The sequence below is a fragment of the Phoxinus phoxinus genome (genome assembly GCF_949152265.1).
Source record: "Phoxinus phoxinus genome assembly, chromosome: 24".
In the NCBI taxonomy this organism is placed as follows: Eukaryota; Metazoa; Chordata; class Actinopteri; order Cypriniformes; family Leuciscidae; genus Phoxinus; species Phoxinus phoxinus.
In genome coordinates, this window is record NC_136899.1 from 16,104,135 (window position 1) to 16,126,271 (window position 22,137).

Consider the following 22,137-nt stretch of genomic DNA (forward strand, 5'->3'; position numbering starts at 1 on the left):
TAAATATTTGATAATTACACCTTTTCATGGTGTGGTAGCCTGAGTTACAAAAACGCATATCATTCAGTGAAATGCCACAAAACACTTATATTATTAGATTTTTTGACAAATAAGCAGATGTTGTGAATAATTGTGATTAATTTTGCTGGTCAAGCTCATTGTTTAATATAGTGGCCAGTTGATGGTTGTCAATATAAGCTGAAGTCGAAGTTTTGTCATTCAGTGTAATGCAAATTCTTCAAAAAACTGAATGGCAGTATCACTGTATAAATAACAATTTTTGCATCTCATTTATATTACAGATGAATGCTTAGCACTGACATATATGTTAAACTTAATATTTTTTTGTATCGTTTGTGTTTTTTTTTATGTATTTTGTTTAATGTGTTTATATTTTGGACGCTGCATTGTTTCTTTGTATGCTTTCTTTTTATTTGCCCGATGTCTTATTGTACAGCACTTGTAGTGCACATCTGTTGCTTTTAAATAAATGTTGACTTGACTTTGACTTTAATTTGTGTTATTGATTTATTTTAGATGCTCACGAACAGAGAGAGTTGAAAGGCACTGTAAAAAGTAAATGCAGACCCAGTACTCTTAAAGCCCATCCACACCTAGAAAAATAACTATAATGGTTAACTTTATTAGCGTCCGAACCCAATAAACGATAAGCTGTTCGCTCTTTAAAGCTGAATAATCTGATTGTCTGTCAATGTATTTATCGTTCATTAGCTGGAAAAAAAAAGACTTTATCTTTACCTTACTGGTAAGTAATTCAGCCCCTGTTATACTCAATACAGTTTCATGTGACAGTCTTTATCTCTATTAAGTGGACAAATGGGGAAACATTCTTTTTTTTTTTTTTTTCAACATCTACATATCAGAAATAAATAAACACCACAACAATAATAACAATAACACAGGTAACAAGGTAAACAGAATATAATTATTAACATAACATTAATTATTAAGTAATTTAGCAGAAAATATAGCAAAATAGGTAGGCTACCAATAAGTTATTATTTACAGGATTCTTATTAAAAGATTTATACATGTACACATTGAGCAATATACAATATGCGCACAATATATACAAGGAGATGAGGTAATGTAGTGCAAATATGCATGGGGATGTAGTGACCGATGTAGGTGTAGTAAGGTATGTAAGGTATGAACCCTTGACTGCTGGAGGCCCCACAGAGCATCATGGATGGTCCCTGAGGCTGTGCAGGAACCACTACCAGGGCAGGTGCTGCTGACGCTCTGGGTGGGATGTACGTGACCACAGGGGGTTTAGGTTGAACGGGACGGTTCACAAGCTCTTCAACATCTATCCTGCAAAAATAAATCATACATGCGATGATGAGAATAATTCATGAGAAATAATGTGTATGACTATGAACAGCAGCTACGCTAATTATTTCCCATCTGCCTTTTTTGTTGTTATCTCGGGACGCCTGTCCCGAGATAACTCAAATAGAGTTCGTCAGCTCCAGTTATGTATCCAGCCTCTCATGGAGACTTCAGATGCCCCAACGCCTGTGATGAGACGACTCGACGCCTGTGAAGAGACGACCCAACGCCGGCGATATGTTATGCCCTAAATTTATGATTCACTAACTGTATTTTTGGATGTACATTTTTTAAATGCATTTTCTGTAAAGCTGCTATGAAACTATATGTATTGTGAAAAGCGCTATACAAATAAATTTTAATTGAATTGAATTGAATCAGGTGTGTCAGCTCCCAAGCATCTGCCAAACAGGGTGTAACCCCACCTAGACTCATACCTTTTTACAAAGTTGGCTGCAGACCTGTCATGCTCATGCAGAGCACCAACTGCAGTGCCAATCTTCAGCCTTGGGTCAGCTGGCACTGGGTGACGGTCACTGTTGTCTGCCCGTTCTAAAAGGAGCAGGGCCACGGCTTCCACTTCCTCCAGCCCAGGAAGATGCAGATGGCTCTGGGTCATCAGCACATCCTGCAGAACAGGACTGTCCTCCTCCTCCTCCTGTTCTGATTGAGTGAGGATGACATGTTTGTCACTGACAGTGTCCATAGGATCCTCCTCTGACTCTACACCCACGTCCACACCCTCATCTGCCAGCTTGTCCTCACTTTGTTCAGCCGTCTCCTCTTCTTCACGGCTCTTCCTCAACTGCAAATATGTAATGTACTAATCTCCAGTGTGTCTAGGTAGTTACAACAACTAACAGTAGACTAATTAACACAACATGGCAATGCTGCAGTTCATTTGTTTCATATTATGTCAAATAAAAATGAAACTATATCATACATACTTGTCATGGATAGAATATGCATGATATTTATAGGTATTTGACCGCTTAGTATGCATGTATATTGTTATAATGCATGATTGTGTACCTTGCTGGGCATAGTAATCCCTTGCAGTGAAGCTGGTTGACTGGCACATGGCGTACTCTACTCTATGGAGCTCCTCCTCGTCTGGGTCCTTGTATACAGCAGGGTAGGGCTTTGGAGCGGCAAAGTTGGGCTCGAGGACATGCTCTTTACCGAAGAGCCCCTCAGCCTGCTGATTCAGGCGCTGAATCTGCCGCGGGTCCATACACCACGTCTGCCTGCCATGACCACCAGCAACCCGGAGTGATTAATGCGGCTGTTCCACTGCACAGCAAATGCAAACAGATACACCTGAAAGACATGACCATTCATGCATTATTGTACATCAGAAACTAATTTTGATTACAAAGTGGGCATCGCCCAGTAGCATGACATACAATTTGTCTTTTGTCCGCAATAGGCTATTTTGTGTGTGTGCATCTCATACACCCAGTTGATGCTATGTGAACAGCATAGAGCTCACACACGCACACGTTCGTCTGAAACGCAAAGGAGGAGGTGTTGCTGTAATTTATAGTAATATTTTCAAATCTAGTTTTAAATATAATTCTTTTGAACTGTTGGTGGTTCATTTAAAAATATATAGTGTAAACGATAAATCACGTTTGAAAATTCTGCTGGCTACTGTATACAGGCCACCAGGGCACCATATTGACTTTATCAAAGAATTTGCGGACTTTCTATCAGAATTAGTATTGGCTGCAGATAAAGTACTAATTGTTGGTGATTTTAATATACACATAGATAATGAAAAAGATGGATTGGGATTGGCATTTAAAGACATTGTAAACTCAATTGGAGTTATGGCGCTTTTCCATTACCAGTACCAGCTCGACTCGACTCAGCTCGTCTCGGCTCGGCTCGCGTTTCGCTCCGTTTTCCATTGCATAGTACTTCCACAATAGTACCTGGTGGTCGTCATAGCGACGCGACACACACCCGCTACCCACACAAACAGGACAATGGAGGAAATCGAGTGTATGCTGTTTTACATAATATTAGTAATGGGTATATCACGCAATCTCTGGCAAAACTATTTAAAAATGCAGGGGTTATTCAGGATACTCCGTCTGGCGCGTGCAATGATGGCGCAGTGAATAGTGACGATTCTCTCTGACCAATCAGCAGTCTCCCGTGTGTCACGTCATGTTTTAGTATCGCCTCAGCTCGCCTCGGCTCGCTTAGAACCTCGCCGGAGGTGATACGAAAAAAAGTACCTGGAAGCAGGTACTGGTACAACTTTTACACAGTGGAAAACCAAACAGAGGCGAGTCGAGTCGAGGTGAGGCGAGCCAAGGCGAGCTGGTACTGTGCAGTGGAAAAGTGCCATTAGACAACACGTGTCAGGACCTACTCATTGCCGTAATCATACTCTAGATCTAATACTATCACATGGAATAGATGTTGATGCTGTTGAAATACTGCAGCAGAGCGATGACATCTCAGATCATTATCAAGTCTCATGTAAATTACATTTAGCCAAGGCTGCAAAGCAGACTCCGTGTTATAAATATGTTAGACCGATCACTTCTGCCACTAAAGAATGCTTTATCAATAATCTTCCTAATCAGTTTCATCATCTCAGCATCCCGGATAGCTTAGAAGAACTAGAGGTATTTCGGATTTCATGGAAGGAGAGCTCGATTGCTTACAGAGAGGCTTTAAAAGCTGCTAGATGTGCTTATTTTTCAACCCTATTAGAAGAAAATAAACATAATCCTAGGTATTTATTTGAAACAGTGGCTAAACTACCGAAAAAGAAAGCTTAAAGCTAAGAATTTTCCAAGCAACACAGCAGTAATGACTTTATGAACTTCTTCACTTATAAGATCGATAATATCAGGACAACATTATAACTATGCAACCGTCTAATACAGTATCGCATCAGGAAGTGCATTGTAGTCTCCCTGAGGGAAAATTTGATTCATTCATTGCTATAGGAGAGGAAGAATTTTGCAAACTCGTCAAATCATACAAATCGACAACTTTTATGTTAGACCCTATACCGACTAAGCTACTGAAAGAGATGTTTCCAGATGTCATAGATCCTCTTCTTAATATCATTAATTCATCTTTGTCTCTTTAGGATAGGTACCAAAAACCTTTAAGCTAGCTATGATTAAACCGCTTGTTAAAAAAACGCAACTTGATCCTACAAAATGAGTCAATTACAGGCCGATCTCTAATCTGCCTTTTCTGTCAAAGATATTAGAAAAAGCAGTATCCTCACAACTGTGTTCCTTTCTAGAAAGAAATGATATCTGCGAGGATTTTCAGTCCGGATTTAGACCATACCATAGTACCGAGACAGCTCTTGTTAGGGTCACAAATGATTTGCTCTTATCATCCGATCGTGGTTGTATCTCTCTATTAGTATTACTTGATCTTAGTGCTGCATTTGACACCATTGACCACAACACCCTTTTAAATAGACTCGAACATTATGTTGGCATTAGTGGAATTGCACTAGCATGGTTTAAATCATACTTATCTGACCATTATCAGTTTGTAGCAGTAAATGAAGAGATGTCTTATCAATCACAAGTTCAGTATGGCGTACCACAAGGCTCAGTACTAGGACCGCTGCTGTTCACTCTGTATATGCTACCATTAGGAGATATCATTAGGAAACATTGAATTAGCTTTCACTGTTATGCCGACGATACTCAGCTGTATATTTCTTCAAAACCTAACGAAACCTACCAATTCACAAAATTAACGGAATGCATAGCTGATATAAAAAATTGGATGACTAGTAATTTCCTATTACTAAATTCTGAAAAAAACAGAGATTCTAATCATTGGACAAACAACTTCCACACGTAATAACCTAGAGTACTGTCTAACACTTGATGGCTGCTCTCTTAAGTCTTCGTCGTCGGTTAGGAACCTGGGTGTGCTCTTTGATACCAATCTTTCATTTGAAAGTCGTGTGTCTAGTATCTGTAAAACCGCATTTTTCCATCTTAAAAATATATCTAAATTACGCCATATGCTCTCATTGACAAATGCGGAACATTTAGTTCATGCGTTCATGACCTCAAGGCTAGATTATTGTAATGCTCTACTGGGTGGTTGCCCTGCACGCTTAACAAACAAACTACAGCTAGTTCAAAACGCAGCAGCTCGAGTTCTTACCAGAACCAGGAAGTATGACTATATTAGCCCCGTTCTGTCAACACTGCATTCGCTGCCTATTAAACATTGTATAAATTTTTAAATATTGCTGATTACTTACAAAGCACTAAATGGTTTAGCTCCGCAGTACTTGAGGTAGCTCTTAACGCATTATAGTCCTTCACGTCTATTGCGATCTCGAAATTCCGGCCAGATAATAATACCTAGAATATCAAAATCGACTGCTGGCGGTGGATCCTTTTCCTATTTAGCTCCAAAACTTTGGAACAGTCTTCTTAACATTGTCCGGGAAGCAGACACACTCTGTCAGTTCAAATCTAGATTAAAGACACATCTCTTTGACCTAGCACATAATACATTATAGACTTTTATAACTCAATGTTAGGCTGCATAAATTAGGTCAGCCGGAACTGGGAACACTTCCCTTAAATCCTGATGTACTCGTTACATCATAAGAAGAATCGCATCTACGCTTATTTTAGTGTCTTAAATGCCGGATCCAGGCCGTATCCAGATCTGACGAACGACCTTCGCCTGGACCCGATGACAACGCAGTGCTGAAGTGCCAACTAGCCTCTCCCTATGGAGGATCCCTTTACTAGCCTACTCTACAGATAAAGCATTGTGGAAAATCTACCCCGTAGTGATAAAATAAAATAAAATTCTGTATCAAATTTATAGGCAGGACAAGTAGTTTGTTTAGGCTTGGTTTGTAGGGAATTACAAAACATGCGCACATATATTCAAACGCACATAACTATAGAATTAATTCTTGATGCGCACGTGAGCGCCATCAGCGTTTCTCACAGGTTCGCGTTTAAAGTCTGTGTAGAGAGAACGTGTCGTCTTAGCGGCCCCTAATTTAATAACAAATGATCCTTTCGACGGAAGTGAATCAATCAAAACTAACATTAGCTGGAAAATAACAATAACAAGAACTGCTATAAAGCCAAAACAACCTGTTACCATAAATTATATGTTTATCTCTGTAAAGCAGCTTTGAAACAATCTACATTGTTAAAAGCGCTATATACATTTCAATTTCAATTTATGAATGGATAGCCCCTTGAGATGCAACATCTCATTTTCAAGGGGGTCCAAATACACATAAACAATACAACAGAAAATAAAACAAAACAAAAAACAACAACAATCTAGTTACTATAGGTTAGTAACTACACTTTAGTTACCTACACCTTTACCCCAAACCAAAGACACATCATAGCTCAGAAATGTTATGGCTATCTCAATAAGTAAATCACATTTAGCTCATTACACAATTGGAACCCATGATATAAGAAATTCAATGTAAAGAGGTGTCACATAAGACCACCAGAGATCGAATCCACAGGAGGTAAATCAATTAGACAGTTACATAAAACAAAAACAATTACAAGCAATACTATTAGTCCAACATCCGTAACATTCACACACATTGTTAAGATATTGAAATATAGATAACCTAAATCTGCGAAAAGATAAAATGGATCTCAAAGAAAGAGGGAGATTATTCCAATCCCTAGTAGCTTTATAATGAAAAGTTTTACGTCCATCGGCTGAAAAGATTCCTGGTACAGTAAAGACGAGATATTGCATGACTCTAAGTGGGTACATAGAACTACGAGGAACCAAGAGTTCTTTCAGATTTGGAGGACAGTCAAAGTAGGCACATTTGAAAATAAAAATGAACCAATGGAAGTCTCTTCTTGAATTAAGCTGAAGCCAATTTAGTGATGCATACATTATGCAATGATGCGTTTTAAAAGGACACCTCAGGACAAATCTACATAGAGAGTTAAAAACAACATTAAGTGGCTTAAGAGCAGTGTCACTATGTAGATGATATCAGCATAGTCAATAATGGGCAATATCAACTGACAAATTAACATTTTCCTAAATTCTAATGTGAAACAATTAACAGATCTATAGAGTGTCCTGAGACAGCCATATATTCTTTTTGTGATATACTCAATATGAGGTTTAAACGTAAGCTCAGAATCAATCTACAAACCAAGGTATTTCAATTTTTCCAATTTCACCATGGAGGACCCATCCTCAAAAAACAGTTGCAAGTTAAGAGCACATGGCCGTCTGTGGCTCGTCCCAAATAACATACAACAGGATTTTTCCATATTCAACACTAAGTTGTTACTGTGAAGCCATTTTTGAGTCGTAATAAAATCAGCTTGTAACCTGTTCTGGATCCAGTGAATATCCGAGTCAGTCGTATAAATTATGGTATCATCAGCATAAAGATGCATCTTTCCGATGGAGCAAATGTGCGAAAACAAAAGAGGTCCTGGAGTGGAACCCCCTTATCAACCAATACATAATCAGACAGTGAACCTTTAAAAGCAACACATTGCCGTCTATTATGAAGATAAGAATGAAACCATAAAAAGCACTTTGATTCACACCTATCGCATAAAAAGGCTTTGGAAAGGTCAATAAAAATAGCACCAGTTAGCTGTCCCTTATCACATAAATGAAGATGACTTGACTTGACATGTGTCTATTAAAAATAGGTATATTGTGCCATCTAGTGTTTTATACTATGTATAAATGTGGTTGGATAAATATTTATTCGCTGGTAAACAATGTTTTAAACATTTCCATGTATTATACACACTGCATTTCCATGTATATTTAAATATAATCAAAGTCTACTTTCTGTCACAGTTAGGATTTTATTATACACACACACATACACACACACACACACACACACACACACACACACACACACACACACACAGTTTAAAAGCAAAAAATATTTATCCACACACACACACACACACACACACACACACACACACACACACAGTTTTTAGATGTCCTCAAACTCTTTCTTAAACAAATTAAAATTTACATTTGTGAATATTAAATTTGGCAAGAAAAAGTATAAATTAATTACAAATTTAAAATGAGAAGGGTCTAATATCAGAGAGTATGTTTGGTTTATACAGAAGTTTGAATATAGATTGGCCTGCCTAAGTTACCTTTTAACAACGTTTGAAAAGTAAATCCAAAATACTTTTACAATTCACACAATTCACACAGTCCCAAAACACATGATTGTCTCTTCAAAATAATGACAAAAGGAGCACATGGGGTACAACTATTATTACATTTAGCAAGTTTATAGTTAACTGGGTAACAACTGTGAACAATGTTAATAAAGAATTCAACAATAATTTGGATTTCTTCACCACTAATACTAACCGTTTGATGACGCATTAGAGATACTGAAAGCTGATTGGCCTTGATGGTTATGTATGCGGAAATGGGCAAATTTAATTCATAAGATGAAGTCCGATTTATTCTCCCTTTTTCCACAGATTTTTAATAATAATACTGCTATGAAAGAATCTCATATTAAAGAAATGTAAACATTAAATTTGTAACTATTTAATAAATCAGATTTGACGTGTGCTCACGTGCTCTGCTCTGCTCATATGTGTGTGCGTGTGAGCATATGAGTGATTCGAATTTGTAGTTGCTATAGCGACGGTTGTTATGAATTCTGCATTTATATTTACACTTAAAACGATCGCAGTCTGTCTGTTGTTGGTTGAGAGACGAGGCGAACTTACAGACTTTTGCAGAGAATTTTCTGAGCAAATCTTGCGAATTTGAAGCTGATTTCTGAGAGGAGACTTTTATTCTAGAAGGACATCGGAGGATATATCCTTTAGCCTATATAGAGATATATTTTTTAAATAATATTTTTTAATTTTTGCGTCATTTAATTTCTGAGAATACTTTTCATTTGATTGATGTTTTCTTATTTTAGAAGGAGTTATTTAATTGTTTATTTTTAGGGGAGTATTTCTGAGGTGATTTATATTTTATTGTATTGTATTTTGTGTTGTATTTTGTATTGTTTTTATTGCAGTTTGGAGGAGGATGTCCATGGCTCACATGATGGGTGAAAGAGGAGGTGAGTGCTTCAGTTTTTCATTTAGGTTTATCCATGATATGATGCTGTACAATGACTGACTACATTAATGTGAAGAACCCATTTGATCACATTTATTTGATTCCTTGCATGTGAAATAAACTTTTGTATTGAACTGAAGTAAAATGTTGTACTGACATTGATTATTATTATTATAGCATTACTAACTATGTGATGTGTGAAACATTCCATCCTTAGGCCGCTCCAGATCCAGGAGAGCCGCTTTCTCTCAGACGGCTGGTCAGGAGGTTTGGGGACCCGGTTATGATGACCGTGATCAGGATCCGACCCAGACACAGAGCCAGGATCTTCCTGGATATTTAACATCTCTGTCTTCTGAGTTTTCTGTGTCCACAGGTCAGGCTCACGGGACGAGGGCGAAGCAGAGGCCAGATGATGGACGCCAGGCTCACGGGACGAGGGCGAAGCAGAGGCCAGATGATGGACGCCAGGCTCACGGGACGAGGGCGAAGCAGAGGCCAGATGATGGACGTCAGGCTCACGGGACGAGGGCGAAGCAGAGGCCAGATGATGGACGTCCGTCCACTTCATATGAACACTCTCGCAGAGGTCAGAATAGGTTTTTAATAAAGAAGTAATGGCTAAGTTTCTATTTCTATTTTCAATGGCTGATTTGTCATTCTACTAATACTAATACTCTAATGAGAGTTAGTAGACATGTAGGTGCAATGTTACTTATAGACAACCGAATGTGTTAAAAGGAAATAAAGTGAAACCAAAGTAACAATTGATGTGACCACTGACATTGATTATTAATATTATAAAAAATAAAACAAAAACAGCTTTTGATGTCTGAAATGTTCCATCCTCAGGCCGCTCCAGATCCTGGAGAACGGCTTCCACAGATTCTTCTCCGGGCATCACGTCATCCTCAGCTTGGTCCCTCTCTGAGGCCCACGTGGAGAGGAGGTGTAGAGAGTCGTTGAGTCTGAGCAGCCGAGGCTCGTACAGCGTCGAGTGGAGGTGGAGTGGCGATGGATCGGAGAGCTTGTCCGGGTCCGTCAGCCTCGAAGGGTTTCTGTGTCCTCCGCTGCCGGGTCAAGTTCCTGTCGAGTCAACAGAGACTTCAACTGGCCGAACTGCTCAGGGTGCCGTGGAGGATTCTCCAGTGAACAAGAGCTCAACAGGTGACACTGAAATAAGGCTGGGCAGTGTAAAGTCTACAGATAGAGATTTTGCTATTTCATGCATTACTGACTCAAGGTTTTAACATGTTAATGTCCGGTCACATTTACTGTTGCTCAGCAAAATTTCGCTGAAATATTCTTTCTGATTTCTTTGTGTAAAGAAAACACTTTATTTTGATGGTCCCTTTTGAAAAATTATGTTGACTTTACGTAACTTTGCAACTACATGTCAACTTATTCTAACTCTAACCTTACCAGTCTACTAATACTCTACTAATACTCTAATGAGAGTTAGTAGACATGTAGGTGCAGAGTTACTTATAGACAACAACAACAAAGGGACCATCAAAATAAAGTGAAATAATTTTTTTTAGGAATATTTCAATTGAACGTTTAACTAACATTTTCAAAACATTCCGAGAACATTCAAAAGTAACGTTCCCATAATGCAAAATTATAAAATATAATGTTCCTTTAACCAAGAAAATCATTTAGAATTGTGTGGATAGCGTGAAACATTCCCATTACTTTAGATTTGTATCATTACAGAATTTAACAGTAAAATGTAAGTTATGTCATAATATCATTGCTTAATTTGACGTCAGAGATGTGTCTAATAGTTGTTTTCAATTGTTTTTTCTTCATTTTAGAAAAAGCTCCAGTACGTAGGAAGAGGAAAATACCTGGTTGTCTCCGCAGGTTCTGGAAGGCTATCAAGTGTGTTTTCTGCTGCTGTTCCTGTAGTGCTGTGAATGTTGTGGAGCCTTTCGTTCCTCCAGCAGATCCTGATCCTGAACCATCATCCCCTGCTCCAGATCACTCCGGCGTCGAGCCAAATAATGGTAAATCATTATCTCTCCAACATTATTTTAAACAGTATTATCTTGTTTTCCACTCAAAATAAGGCTTGCTTTTAGAGAATATTAATATTATTTCCCCCATTATAATATTATTTTCTCAACCAGGACGTTTTATTTTTTAAATAAAACAATGGATCTAGCAAGCTAATAATTGTCTCATATTTTTCTGTTTGTTTTTCAGAGTCCTTTGAGTCTCTCTATAACGTGGAAAAGATGATTGGATCCGGAGGATTTGGCAGGGTGTTCCTGGGAACACGCAAATTTGATGGCAAAAAGGTAAATCTTACTGAATTGTACAAACATTTTGCTCTTGCAAAACACATTTAAAACAATTAACAGATAGTTTAATACTTAGAAGGTCAGGCGCTTGAATACTGTCACTGTTATTGAAACTTTTGGTTTTTTTTGCAGGTTGCCATCAAGCGGATGCGCAAGATTGACAACGATCGTTATCTTAATATTGTAAGTTGGACAAAACCTGAATGTGTATTGAGTTGTTTAAGTGCAGATTACTGTAGTCAATACACCCGTAGGAAGCATTAGGTGTAAATGTGATCAATATAAGCCTAGAGGCACCAAATAACTTTGAGCTGGAAAGGCTCTTTTGAACGCATCTAAAAATATGAAAGAAAAGTACATTTCAAAATGATATGTTTTCTTCAGATTTTTACCCAGCTAACCTTCTGTCTACTACTTCTCTCTAGCCTGGACATCCCGAACCTCTCGTTACAGAAGTGGCGCTGCTGATGATGATGAGGCGAGAACCCATAAGCCCCTTCGTCATACAACTGTACGAGTGGTTTGAACATCCTAGAGAATTCACTCTGGTTATGGAGTATCCTGAACCCTGCGAGAGCTTGCTGGACTTCATGACTCGTAATCAACAAGTGTATGAACCAACAGCACGGTCCATCATGAGACAGGCTGTGCTGGCAGTGCAACACTGCATCCATCGTGGTGTTTTCCATAATGACACTCATCCGCAGAATTTCCTGTTGAAGAAAGACTCGGCACAGCTCAAGCTGATAGACTTTGGCTGCGGTCAGCTATTTAGCAGCGATGGCTACGACAGCAAAATATACATTGGTGAGCATTCTGGGAGTGTGGAAACCTGAATGTAGTGACTTACTAATTATTTGCTTTAAAAAAAAAAGCTCAACAATGTGCAAATGTCTTTCTCTCAGGAATACAGGATCACATCCCACCTGAAGTCTTGACAGAACCTCGATTCCACGCCGTCCCAGCAAATGTCTGGTCTCTAGGAGTGTTGCTGTACAAGATGGTGAACGCATGTCATCCTTTTCACAACAGAAGAGAAATCACACAAGCCAAAGTTACATTTCATAACTCCAACTTATCCAAAGGTGAGTGAATAATATTGATTACATTGATAAACACACACATAAAGCAAAGGCTTTGTACAGAAACAGTTAAAGGTGAAGTATGTACGATTTTTTATATATGGCTCAACGTATAGCGAGAGTTTGGGGCGAGAGCCACGGGAAAAGAAATGCAGCTTTAGCTACAGAAGTGAAAGCCAAAATTCACTGCATTCATACCTTCAAATATTAAACAGGTCATGAACACGTCAAAGTGAACAGAGCATTGTGATGCAGAAAGGCAAATTTTCATAAAGGCAAATGCAACACAGCTAAAAGTATTCCTAATATGTATTTTAAATATGCTTTATTTTGTCATTTATTCCACTCGCTGCCACTAGTGTCGCAGAAACGACATACTTCACTTTTACTTTTTAAAGATAAGGAGCATTTTACAGTATATTAATCATGTTTTAGATGCTGTTTTCATAGATGCCAGGTCACATAGTCATGACTAACCAGCTCTCTCCTTATTAAAATGTGTACAGAGTGCAGGGATCTGATTAGCCAGTGCCTATCCCGGGATCCAGCTAAACGCCCGACGTTAGAGCAGATGTTACAACATAGATGGATTAGTAGAGATCTACAGTAGATTGGAGAAGTTCAGGAGATTCACTCGATCAGTTTCAGGTGTGAGGAAGTGTAACAGAGTAGGATTATATCTTTTGTCTTCAATTCTGGATTATTTGTAGTGAGATTTTCAAATGTGTGTTCATTGTAATGTTATTTTTATAATCAAGACAAGTCACCTTCATTTATAGAGTGCTTTATACTATATAGATTGTTTTACAGCGGCTTCATGTAGTAAACAGGAAAATAACAGAATCAGGGATGCAAACAGAATTCAATTCTGTTCTAGCTCTAAAAAATCATTCATGAGTTGACTTGTTCATATAATCTTTGTGTTGGATAGGAAATAACATGCTTGCTGAGAGCTTGAGCTCGAGACTTGACCCGAAGCCTGAAGTCCAACACCAACCTGACAGAAACTCAGAGCCTGTCCACGTCTGAGCAAGAACATGAGAGACTGCAAGACTGGAAAGAAGTCATCAAGTCATCACAGGCACATTTGCTTTGTTTCAAAAGACAAGCTATCTTTATTTATATAGCAACGTATTTATGACCAATTTGTATATATGACCGCTCTGTATACGGGTCAAAGACGAGACTTCACCATTTCGTGTCCGCATCAAATTAAATTAACAAAAGTAATTTTAGATACATAAAAACCCTGTTAAATGCAAGTAAAGTGTCTACCTTAAAGGTGACATATTATGCCCCTTTTCACAAGATGTAATATACATTTATGGTGTCCCCAGAATGTGTCTGAAATTTCAGCTCAAAATACCCCCGGATCATTTATTATAGTTTGTCAAATTTGCCCCATTTGAGTGTGAGTAAAAACGTGGCGTTATTTTGTGTGTGTCCCTTTAAATGCAAATGAGCTTCTGCTCCGCCTCCGTTCAGAAGAGGGCTGATCCTTTACACGAGCTTCACACACTATACATACAGTCGGCATCTAGTCATGGTTGGGTCTGGCGTGGCGAGGGTGGAGTCGGCGGGGGGGAAACACAGCGAACATCGTGTGTATTTGAATGACAAAAATCTCGTATTGCGAGTCATTGACGCCTGCCGACCGACAACTGTACATTGCAAAATTAACTGCCATAGGTTATGATTGCCCTTATTTAATTAAAACTGGGTCAATGACCCAACCAAATGGGTCAAACAACCAAACATATTTTGCATTATTAGCCTATAACTCAATCAACTTTCGTATATGTTGCATACTATAACTTCATTAAACCTTGTCACTTGTACGTATATGATTCACTTCAAACTATTAATCCTTTTGTAAAACGGTGATCAGTAGTACGAAGTTGCCGAGGGACTGTGCTGACGGTTATCCCTAACTCACCGACTGCAGTCTGTATTGAGTGTAGACCTCAAACTACTCCCTAGGTTCACGGCTCGCGTCATTACGTAGCGATTGGCATCCTTTCCAGTTCTGTGTGTTTATTAGGAAGGATGTAGATAGAACTTCAATTAATAATTTGTTTGTTTATTGGCGGTACAGAAAACGACACAGCAACTCTTCGGCATGATTGTCCTGTGTATTTCAATTAGAGCCAAGGCAATGTTTTCCCCCACGGGCTAAATTCACATCACGTGACGGGGCGTTCCCAGACCAACCGTCTGTATGTATAACAAAACATGTGAATAATCTCATCCAAAATCTCAGAAATAACTGTAGCGAGTGCAGCCTTACAGAGAGACTCAGGAAGAGATTCAACTTTTAGACTGAACCTGGATGTTTCTGAATTGGTTAGTGGAGACATTTAGATATTGTGGAGTTACATTGATTCCTCTGTTTCTGGGGGATTTCCGTTAAAAATAAAATTAATCCACTGCTCTCGTCTCATCTGAGGCTGGGACTCTATAGTGTTCAGTGCTCGTCTGTACGACAGAACAGTTTACATGCTTTGCTCGAACTTTTGCCATTGTGTCAGAACTGGTTACACTGTTGTTGCTTGTGAAAACGGCTGGTGGGTGTAAACGTGCAGATTAAGAGCCGGTAATATTACAATAAGATCCTCTTCCTACGTCAGAAGGGGAGCGAAATCTGATCTGGCTTATTTTTGACATGCTTACAGAGAAAGGCTTAACAAACAAAGTTTTCTGGGTTGGTAGATGCACCGGGGACTCGATTATATGTAGGGTTGCCACCCGTCCCTTAAAATACGGAATCGTCCCGTATTTACAAGTAAGATGATGCGTCCCGTATCAAATCAATAAGGGACGCGATTTGTCCCGTATTTTACATGAGGCCCATATATAGTTGAATAAAAACATAAGGATTCTGCAGTATGGATAATACTAATAGCAAATATAAAGAAATCAATTTCTTAGTAGAGAAGCTCATTGCGTGATTGCATTTTAGCGTCTTTGTTTCTATAGCGACTGAGTCTCGTGAACATGCGCTGTAAACCTGCACGTTTTTAACCCCTTGTAGCGCGCTGTTCGGGTCTTTTCGGCCCCAAATGACGTTTGCTAAAATAAATAAAACATTATATTTGTCCAAATGATGTGAGACTTTGCACGGTTGACAACACTTTCTACATCTACAAAAAAAATTAAATAAATTTGAATAATATCTGTTTTTTATGTTAGTGTGGGGGGAAAAAGTCACACTTGTGTTGTTTCAACAAAATGTCATTTTGAAACATAATAGTTTTTTTTTTTAGGATTTATAGTTTTAGGAGGATTTATTATATTTTTTTTACTTTAGGCTATATAAATAAATATTTTTTAAACAAAAACAGTAAAAAAAAAAAAGTTAAATTCACTTTATAAAAGACCCACATTTCTAACGTTCATGGATATGGATAATTTGACATGGTTTAGTGTAAGATTTTTGCCCATCTTTTTGGAAAATGCTGTTTTAAAAGTAAAGAAATTATCACTTTAGTAGATGGCTGCAGAGCTACACCATTTCTATTTGACTAAAATACATATTTTCAATAGCTTTTAGTTGGATTCATATCTACATATTATGAAATCACAATAATAACAATAAAAATGACGTTGTCAAAGTTGAGCATTGGGGGGGGGGGGGGGGTGAATGGGTGTCCCTTATTTTGCCACACTGAAGGTGGCAACCCTAATTATATGTGAAAATAAAATGTCAAAATATGGGGGTAATAATGTTCCAAAGGGTAAAGTTGTCATTCAGCGTAATGGTCTGGAGTTTGATTTTGCCATTACATCTTTAAATAAACATAAAATACCAAGATAAACAAAAAAAAAAATGTCTTGGCATGTTCACATAAGTGTTGGCTGTGTTATGTTAAAAGTATCATGTCTTATTATTTTTAAGTATTAAAAAAATAAAATTGTCCAGAAAATGCAGTTTGTCAGAGGTCATTCGGTGAAACAGGATCAAGAAGCCGTTCTGAAATCATATAAAAAGCAGATAGTCATTCGACAGTCTGTGACATCATCAAGTGGCACCCTGAGATCATGTGGTGCCGCAGAAAAGTTGGTTTATTCTTAAATATTTGATAATTACACCTTTTCATGGTGTGGTAGCCTGAGTTACAAAAACGCATATCATTCAGTGAAATGCCACAAAACACTTATATTATTAGATTTTTTGACAAATAAGCAGATGTTGTGAATAATTGTGATTAATTTTGCTGGTCAAGCTCATTGTTTAATATAGTGGCCAGTTGATGGTTGTCAATATAAGCTGAAGTCGAAGTTTTGTCATTCAGTGTAATGCAAATTCTTCAAAAAACTGAATGGCAGTATCACTGTATAAATAACAATTTTTGCATCTCATTTATATTACAGATGAATGCTTAGCACTGACATATATGTTAAACTTAATATTTTTTGTATCGTTTTTTTTTTTTTTTATGTATTTTGTTTAATGTGTTTATATTTTGGACGCTGCATTGTTTCTTTGTATGCTTTCTTTTTATTTGCCCGATGTCTTATTGTACAGCACTTGTAGTGCACATCTGTTGCTTTTAAATAAATGTTGACTTGACTTTGACTTTAATTTGTGTTATTGATTTATTTTAGATGCTCACGAACAGAGAGAGTTGAAAGGCACTGTAAAAAGTAAATGCAGACCCAGTACTCTTAAAGCCCATCCACACCTAGAAAAATAACTATAATGGTTAACTTTATTAGCGTCCGAACCCAATGAACGATAAGCTGTTCGCTCTTTAAAGCTGAATAATCTGATTGTCTGTCAATGTATTTATCGTTCATTAGCTGGAAAAAAAAGACTTTATCTTTACCTTACTGGTAAGTAATTCAGCCCCTGTTATACTCAATACAGTTTCATGTGACAGTCTTTATCTCTATTAAGTGGACAAATGGGGAAACATTCTTTTTTTTTTATTTGTTCAACATCTACATATCAGAAATAAATAAACACCACAACAATAATAACAATAACACAGGTAACAAGGTAAACAGAATATAATTATTAACATAACATTAATTATTAAGTAATTTAGCAGAAAATATAGCAAAATAGGTAGGCTACCAATAAGTTATAATTTACAGGATTCTTATTAAAAGATTTATACATGTACACATTGAGCAATATACAATATGCGCACAATATATACAAGGAGATGAGGTAATGTAGTGCAAATATGCATGGGGATGTAGTGACCGATGTAGGTGTAGTAAGGTATGTAAGGTATGAACCCTTGACTGCTGGAGGCCCCACAGAGCATCATGGATGGTCCCTGAGGCTGTGCAGGAACCACTACCAGGACAGGTGCTGCTGACGCTCTGGGTGGGATGTACGTGGCCACAGGGGGTTTAGGTTGAACGGGACGGTTCACAAGCTCTTCAACATCTATCCTGCAAAAATAAATCATACATGCGATGATGAGAATAATTCATGAGAAATAATGTGTATGACTATGAACAGCAGCTACGCTAATTATTTCCCATCTGCCTTTTTTGTTGTTATCTCGGGACGCCTGTCCCGAGATAACTCAAATAGAGTTCGTCAGCTCCAGTTATGTATCCAGCCTCTCATGGAGACTTCAGATGCCCCAACGCCTGTGATGAGACGACTCGACGCCTGTGAAGAGACGACCCAACGCCGGCGATATGTTATGCCCTAAATTTATGATTCACTAACTGTATTTTTGGATGTACATTTTTGAAATGCATTTTCTGTAAAGCTGCTATGAAACTATATGTATTGTGAAAAGCGCTATACAAATAAATTTTAATTGAATTGAATTGAATCAGGTGTGTCAGCTCCCAAGCATCTGCCAAACAGGGTGTAACCCCACCTAGACTCATACCTTTTTACAAAGTTGGCTGCAGACCTGTCATGCTCATGCAGAGCACCAACTGCAGTGCCAATCTTCAGCCTTGGGTCAGCTGGCACTGGGTGACGGTCACTGTTGTCTGCCCGTTCTAAAAGGAGCAGGGCCACGGCTTCCACTTCCTCCAGCCCAGGAAGATGCAGATGGCTCTGGGTCATCAGCACATCCTGCAGAACAGGACTGTCCTCCTCCTCCTCCTGTTCTGATTGAGTGAGGATGACATGTTTGTCACTGACAGTGTCCATAGGATCCTCCTCTGACTCTACACCCACGTCCACACCCTCATCTGCCAGCTTGTCCTCACTTTGTTCAGCCGTCTCCTCTTCTTCACGGCTCTTCCTCAACTGCAAATATGTAATGTACTAATCTCCAGTGTGTCTAGGTAGTTACAACAACTAACAGTAGACTAATTAACACAACATGGCAATGCTGCAGTTCATTTGTTTCATATTATGTCAAATAAAAATGAAACTATATCATACATACTTGTCATGGATAGAATATGCATGATATTTATAGGTATTTGACCGCTTAGTATGCATGTATATTGTTATAATGCATGATTGTGTACCTTGCTGGGCATAGTAATCCCTTGCAGTGAAGCTGGTTGACTGGCACATGGCGTACTCTACTCTATGGAGCTCCTCCTCGTCTGGGTCCTTGTATACAGCAGGGTAGGGCTTTGGAGCGGCAAAGTTGGGCTCGAGGACATGCTCTTTACCGAAGAGCCCCTCAGCCTGCTGATTCAGGCGCTGAATCTGCCGCGGGTCCATACACCACGTCTGCCTGCCATGACCACCAGCAACCCGGAGTGATTAATGCGGCTGTTCCACTGCACAGCAAATGCAATCAGATACACCTGAAAGACATGACCATTCATGCATTATTGTACATCAGAAACTAATTTTGATTACAAAGTGGGCATCGCCCAGCAGCATGACATACAATTTGTCTTTTGTCCGCAATAGGCTATTTTGTGTGTGTGCATCTCATACACCCAGTTGATGCTATGTGAACAGCATAGAGCTCACACACGCACACGTTCGTCTGAAACGCAAAGGAGGAGGTGTTGCTGTAATTTATAGTAATATTTTCAAATCTAGTTTTAAATATAATTCTTTTGAAGTGTTGGTGGTTAATTTAAAAATATATAGTGTAAACGATAAATCACGTTTGAAAATTCTGCTGGCTACTGTATACAGGCCACCAGGGCACCATATTGACTTTATCAAAGAATTTGCGGACTTTCTATCAGAATTAGTATTGGCTGCAGATAAAGTACTAATTGTTGGTGATTTTAATATACACATAGATAATGAAAAAGATGGATTGGGATTGGCATTTAAAGACATTGTAAACTCAATTGGAGTTAGACAACACGTGTCAGGACCTACTCATTGCCGTAATCATACTCTAGATCTAATACTATCACATGGAATAGATGTTGATGCTGTTGAAATACTGCAGCAGAGCGATGACATCTCAGATCATTATCAAGTCTCATGTAAATTACATTTAGCCAAGGCTGCAAAGCAGACTCCGTGTTATAAATATGTTAGACCGATCACTTCTGCCACTAAAGAATGCTTTATCAATAATCTTCCTAATCAGTTTCATCATCTCAGCATCCCGGATAGCTTAGAAGAACTAGAGGTATTTCGGATTTCATGGAAGGAGAGCTCGATTGCTTACAGAGAGGCTTTAAAAGCTGCTAGATCTGCTTATTTTTCAACCCTATTAGAAGAAAATAAACATAATCCTAGTTATTTATTTGAAACAGTGGCTAAACTACCGAAAAAGAAAGCTTAAAGCTAAGAATTTTCCAAGCAACACAGCAGTAATGACTTTATGAACTTCTTCACTTATAAGATCGATAATATCAGGACAACATTATAACTATGCAACCGTCTAATACAGTATCGCATCAGGAAGTGCATTGTAGTCTCCCTGAGGGAAAATTTGATTCATTCATTGCTATAGGAGAGGAAGAATTTTGCAAACTCGTCAAATCATACAAATCGACAACTTTTATGTTAGACCCTATACCGACTAAGCTACTGAAAGAGATGTTTCCAGATGTCATAGATCCTCTTCTTAATATCATTAATTCATCTTTGTCTCTTTAGGATAGGTACCAAAAACCTTTAAGCTAGCTATGATTAAACCGCTTGTTAAAAAAACGCAACTTGATCCTACAAAATGAGTCAATTACAGGCCGATCTCTAATCTGCCTTTTCTGTCAAAGATATTAGAAAAAGCAGTATCCTCACAACTGTGTTCCTTTCTAGAAAGAAATGATATCTGCGAGGATTTTCAGTCCGGATTTAGACCATACCATAGTACCGAGACAGCTCTTGTTAGGGTCACAAATGATTTGCTCTTATCATCCGATCGTGGTTGTATCTCTCTATTAGTATTACTTGATCTTAGTGCTGCATTTGACACCATTGACCACAACACCCTTTTAAATAGACTCGAACATTATGTTGGCATTAGTGGAATTGCACTAGCATGGTTTAAATCATACTTATCTGACCATTATCAGTTTGTAGCAGTAAATGAAGAGATGTCTTATCAATCACAAGTTCAGTATGGCGTACCACAAGGCTCAGTACTAGGACCGCTGCTGTTCACTCTGTATATGCTACCATTAGGAGATATCATTAGGAAACATTGAATTAGCTTTCACTGTATGCCGACGATACTCAGCTGTATATTTCTTCAAAACCTAACGAAACCTACCAATTCACAAAATTAACGGAATGCATAGCTGATATAAAAAATTGGATGACTAGTAATTTCCTATTACTAAATTCTGAAAAAACAGAGATTCTAATCATTGGACAAACAACTTCCACACGTAATAACCTAGAGTACTGTCTAACACTTGATGGCTGCTCTCTTAAGTCTTCGTCGTCGGTTAGGAACCTGGGTGTGCTCTTTGATACCAATCTTTCATTTGAAAGTCGTGTGTCTAGTATCTGTAAAACCGCATTTTTCCATCTTAAAAATATATCTAAATTACGCCATATGCTCTCATTGACAAATGCGGAACATTTAGTTCATGCGTTCATGACCTCAAGGCTAGATTATTGTAATGCTCTACTGGGTGGTTGCCCTGCAAGCTTAACAAACAAACTACAGCTAGTTCAAAACGCAGCAGCTCGAGTTCTTACCAGAACCAGGAAGTATGACTATATTAGCCCCGTTCTGTCAACACTGCATTCGCTGCCTATTAAACATTGTATACATTTTTAAATATTGCTGATTACTTACAAAGCACTAAATGGTTTAGCTCCGCAGTACTTGAGGGAGCTCTTAAAGACACATCTCTTTGACCTAGCACATAATACATTATAGACTTTTATAACTCAATGTTAGGCTGCATAAATTAGGTCAGCCGGAACT

General features: G+C 38.3%; 3 protein-coding genes across 5 annotated transcripts in view; 1 reads left to right on the forward strand and 2 right to left on the reverse strand.

Moving 5' to 3' along the window:
* Window positions 1-987: 987 nt before the first annotated feature.
* On the reverse strand, window positions 988-2,639 carry LOC306992897 (uncharacterized protein). Of its 3 annotated transcripts, XM_079602170.1 has the most exons (4): window positions 2,386-2,639; window positions 2,119-2,158; window positions 1,791-2,016; window positions 988-1,335 (listed from the first exon to the last, which is right to left on the reverse strand). In XM_079602170.1, the coding sequence occupies exons 1-4, from the start codon at window positions 2,395-2,397 to the stop codon at window positions 1,047-1,049; spliced, it is 567 nt and encodes a 188-aa protein (XP_079458296.1). In that variant the 5' UTR covers window positions 2,398-2,639; the 3' UTR covers window positions 988-1,046. The 3 variants fall into 3 exon arrangements, with proteins under 3 accessions (XP_079458296.1, XP_079458295.1, XP_079458297.1); XM_079602169.1 differs by having other exon boundaries at window positions 1,791-2,158; XM_079602171.1 differs by lacking the exon at window positions 988-1,335 and adding an exon at window positions 1,373-1,561 and having other exon boundaries at window positions 1,791-2,158.
* A 4,202-nt stretch (window positions 2,640-6,841) lies between these two features.
* On the forward strand, window positions 6,842-15,269 carry LOC306992251 (uncharacterized protein). Its single transcript, XM_079600929.1, has 11 exons — window positions 6,842-6,874; window positions 9,416-9,460; window positions 9,677-10,048; window positions 10,312-10,626; window positions 11,277-11,468; window positions 11,668-11,762; window positions 11,898-11,948; window positions 12,191-12,572; window positions 12,671-12,850; window positions 13,354-13,495; window positions 13,779-15,269. The coding sequence occupies exons 2-10, from the start codon at window positions 9,427-9,429 to the stop codon at window positions 13,455-13,457; spliced, it is 1,725 nt and encodes a 574-aa protein (XP_079457055.1). The 5' UTR covers window positions 6,842-6,874; window positions 9,416-9,426; the 3' UTR covers window positions 13,458-13,495; window positions 13,779-15,269.
* A 3,018-nt stretch (window positions 15,270-18,287) lies between these two features.
* Window positions 18,288-22,137, reverse strand: part of LOC306992256 (uncharacterized protein) — a 239,093-nt gene continuing 235,243 nt past the window's right edge. Inside the window, exons 2-4 of the mRNA XM_079600934.1 lie at window positions 19,301-19,588; window positions 18,706-19,073; window positions 18,288-18,476 (exon numbers count right to left, since the gene is read on the reverse strand). Coding sequence (XP_079457060.1) covers window positions 18,428-18,476; window positions 18,706-19,073; window positions 19,301-19,312 — 429 coding nt within the window. The 5' untranslated portion in view covers window positions 19,313-19,588 and the 3' untranslated portion in view covers window positions 18,288-18,427. The remainder of the gene's footprint in view (window positions 18,477-18,705; window positions 19,074-19,300; window positions 19,589-22,137) is intronic.

Bases quoted from the DNA above. Each gene is read 5' to 3' on its own strand.
- LOC306992897 (XM_079602169.1), bottom strand. The intron at 1,336-1,790 runs GTATGAGTCTAG...TTATTTTTGCAG, and splicing joins GCAGCCAACTTTGTAAAAAG to GATAGATGTTGAAGAGCTTG.
- LOC306992251 (XM_079600929.1), top strand. From the start codon at position 9,427: ATGTCCATGGCTCACATGATGGGTGAAAGAGGAG. The intron at 11,469-11,667 runs GTAAATCATTAT...TTTGTTTTTCAG, and splicing joins CGGCGTCGAGCCAAATAATG to AGTCCTTTGAGTCTCTCTAT. The intron at 11,763-11,897 runs GTAAATCTTACT...TTTTTTTTGCAG, and splicing joins GCAAATTTGATGGCAAAAAG to GTTGCCATCAAGCGGATGCG.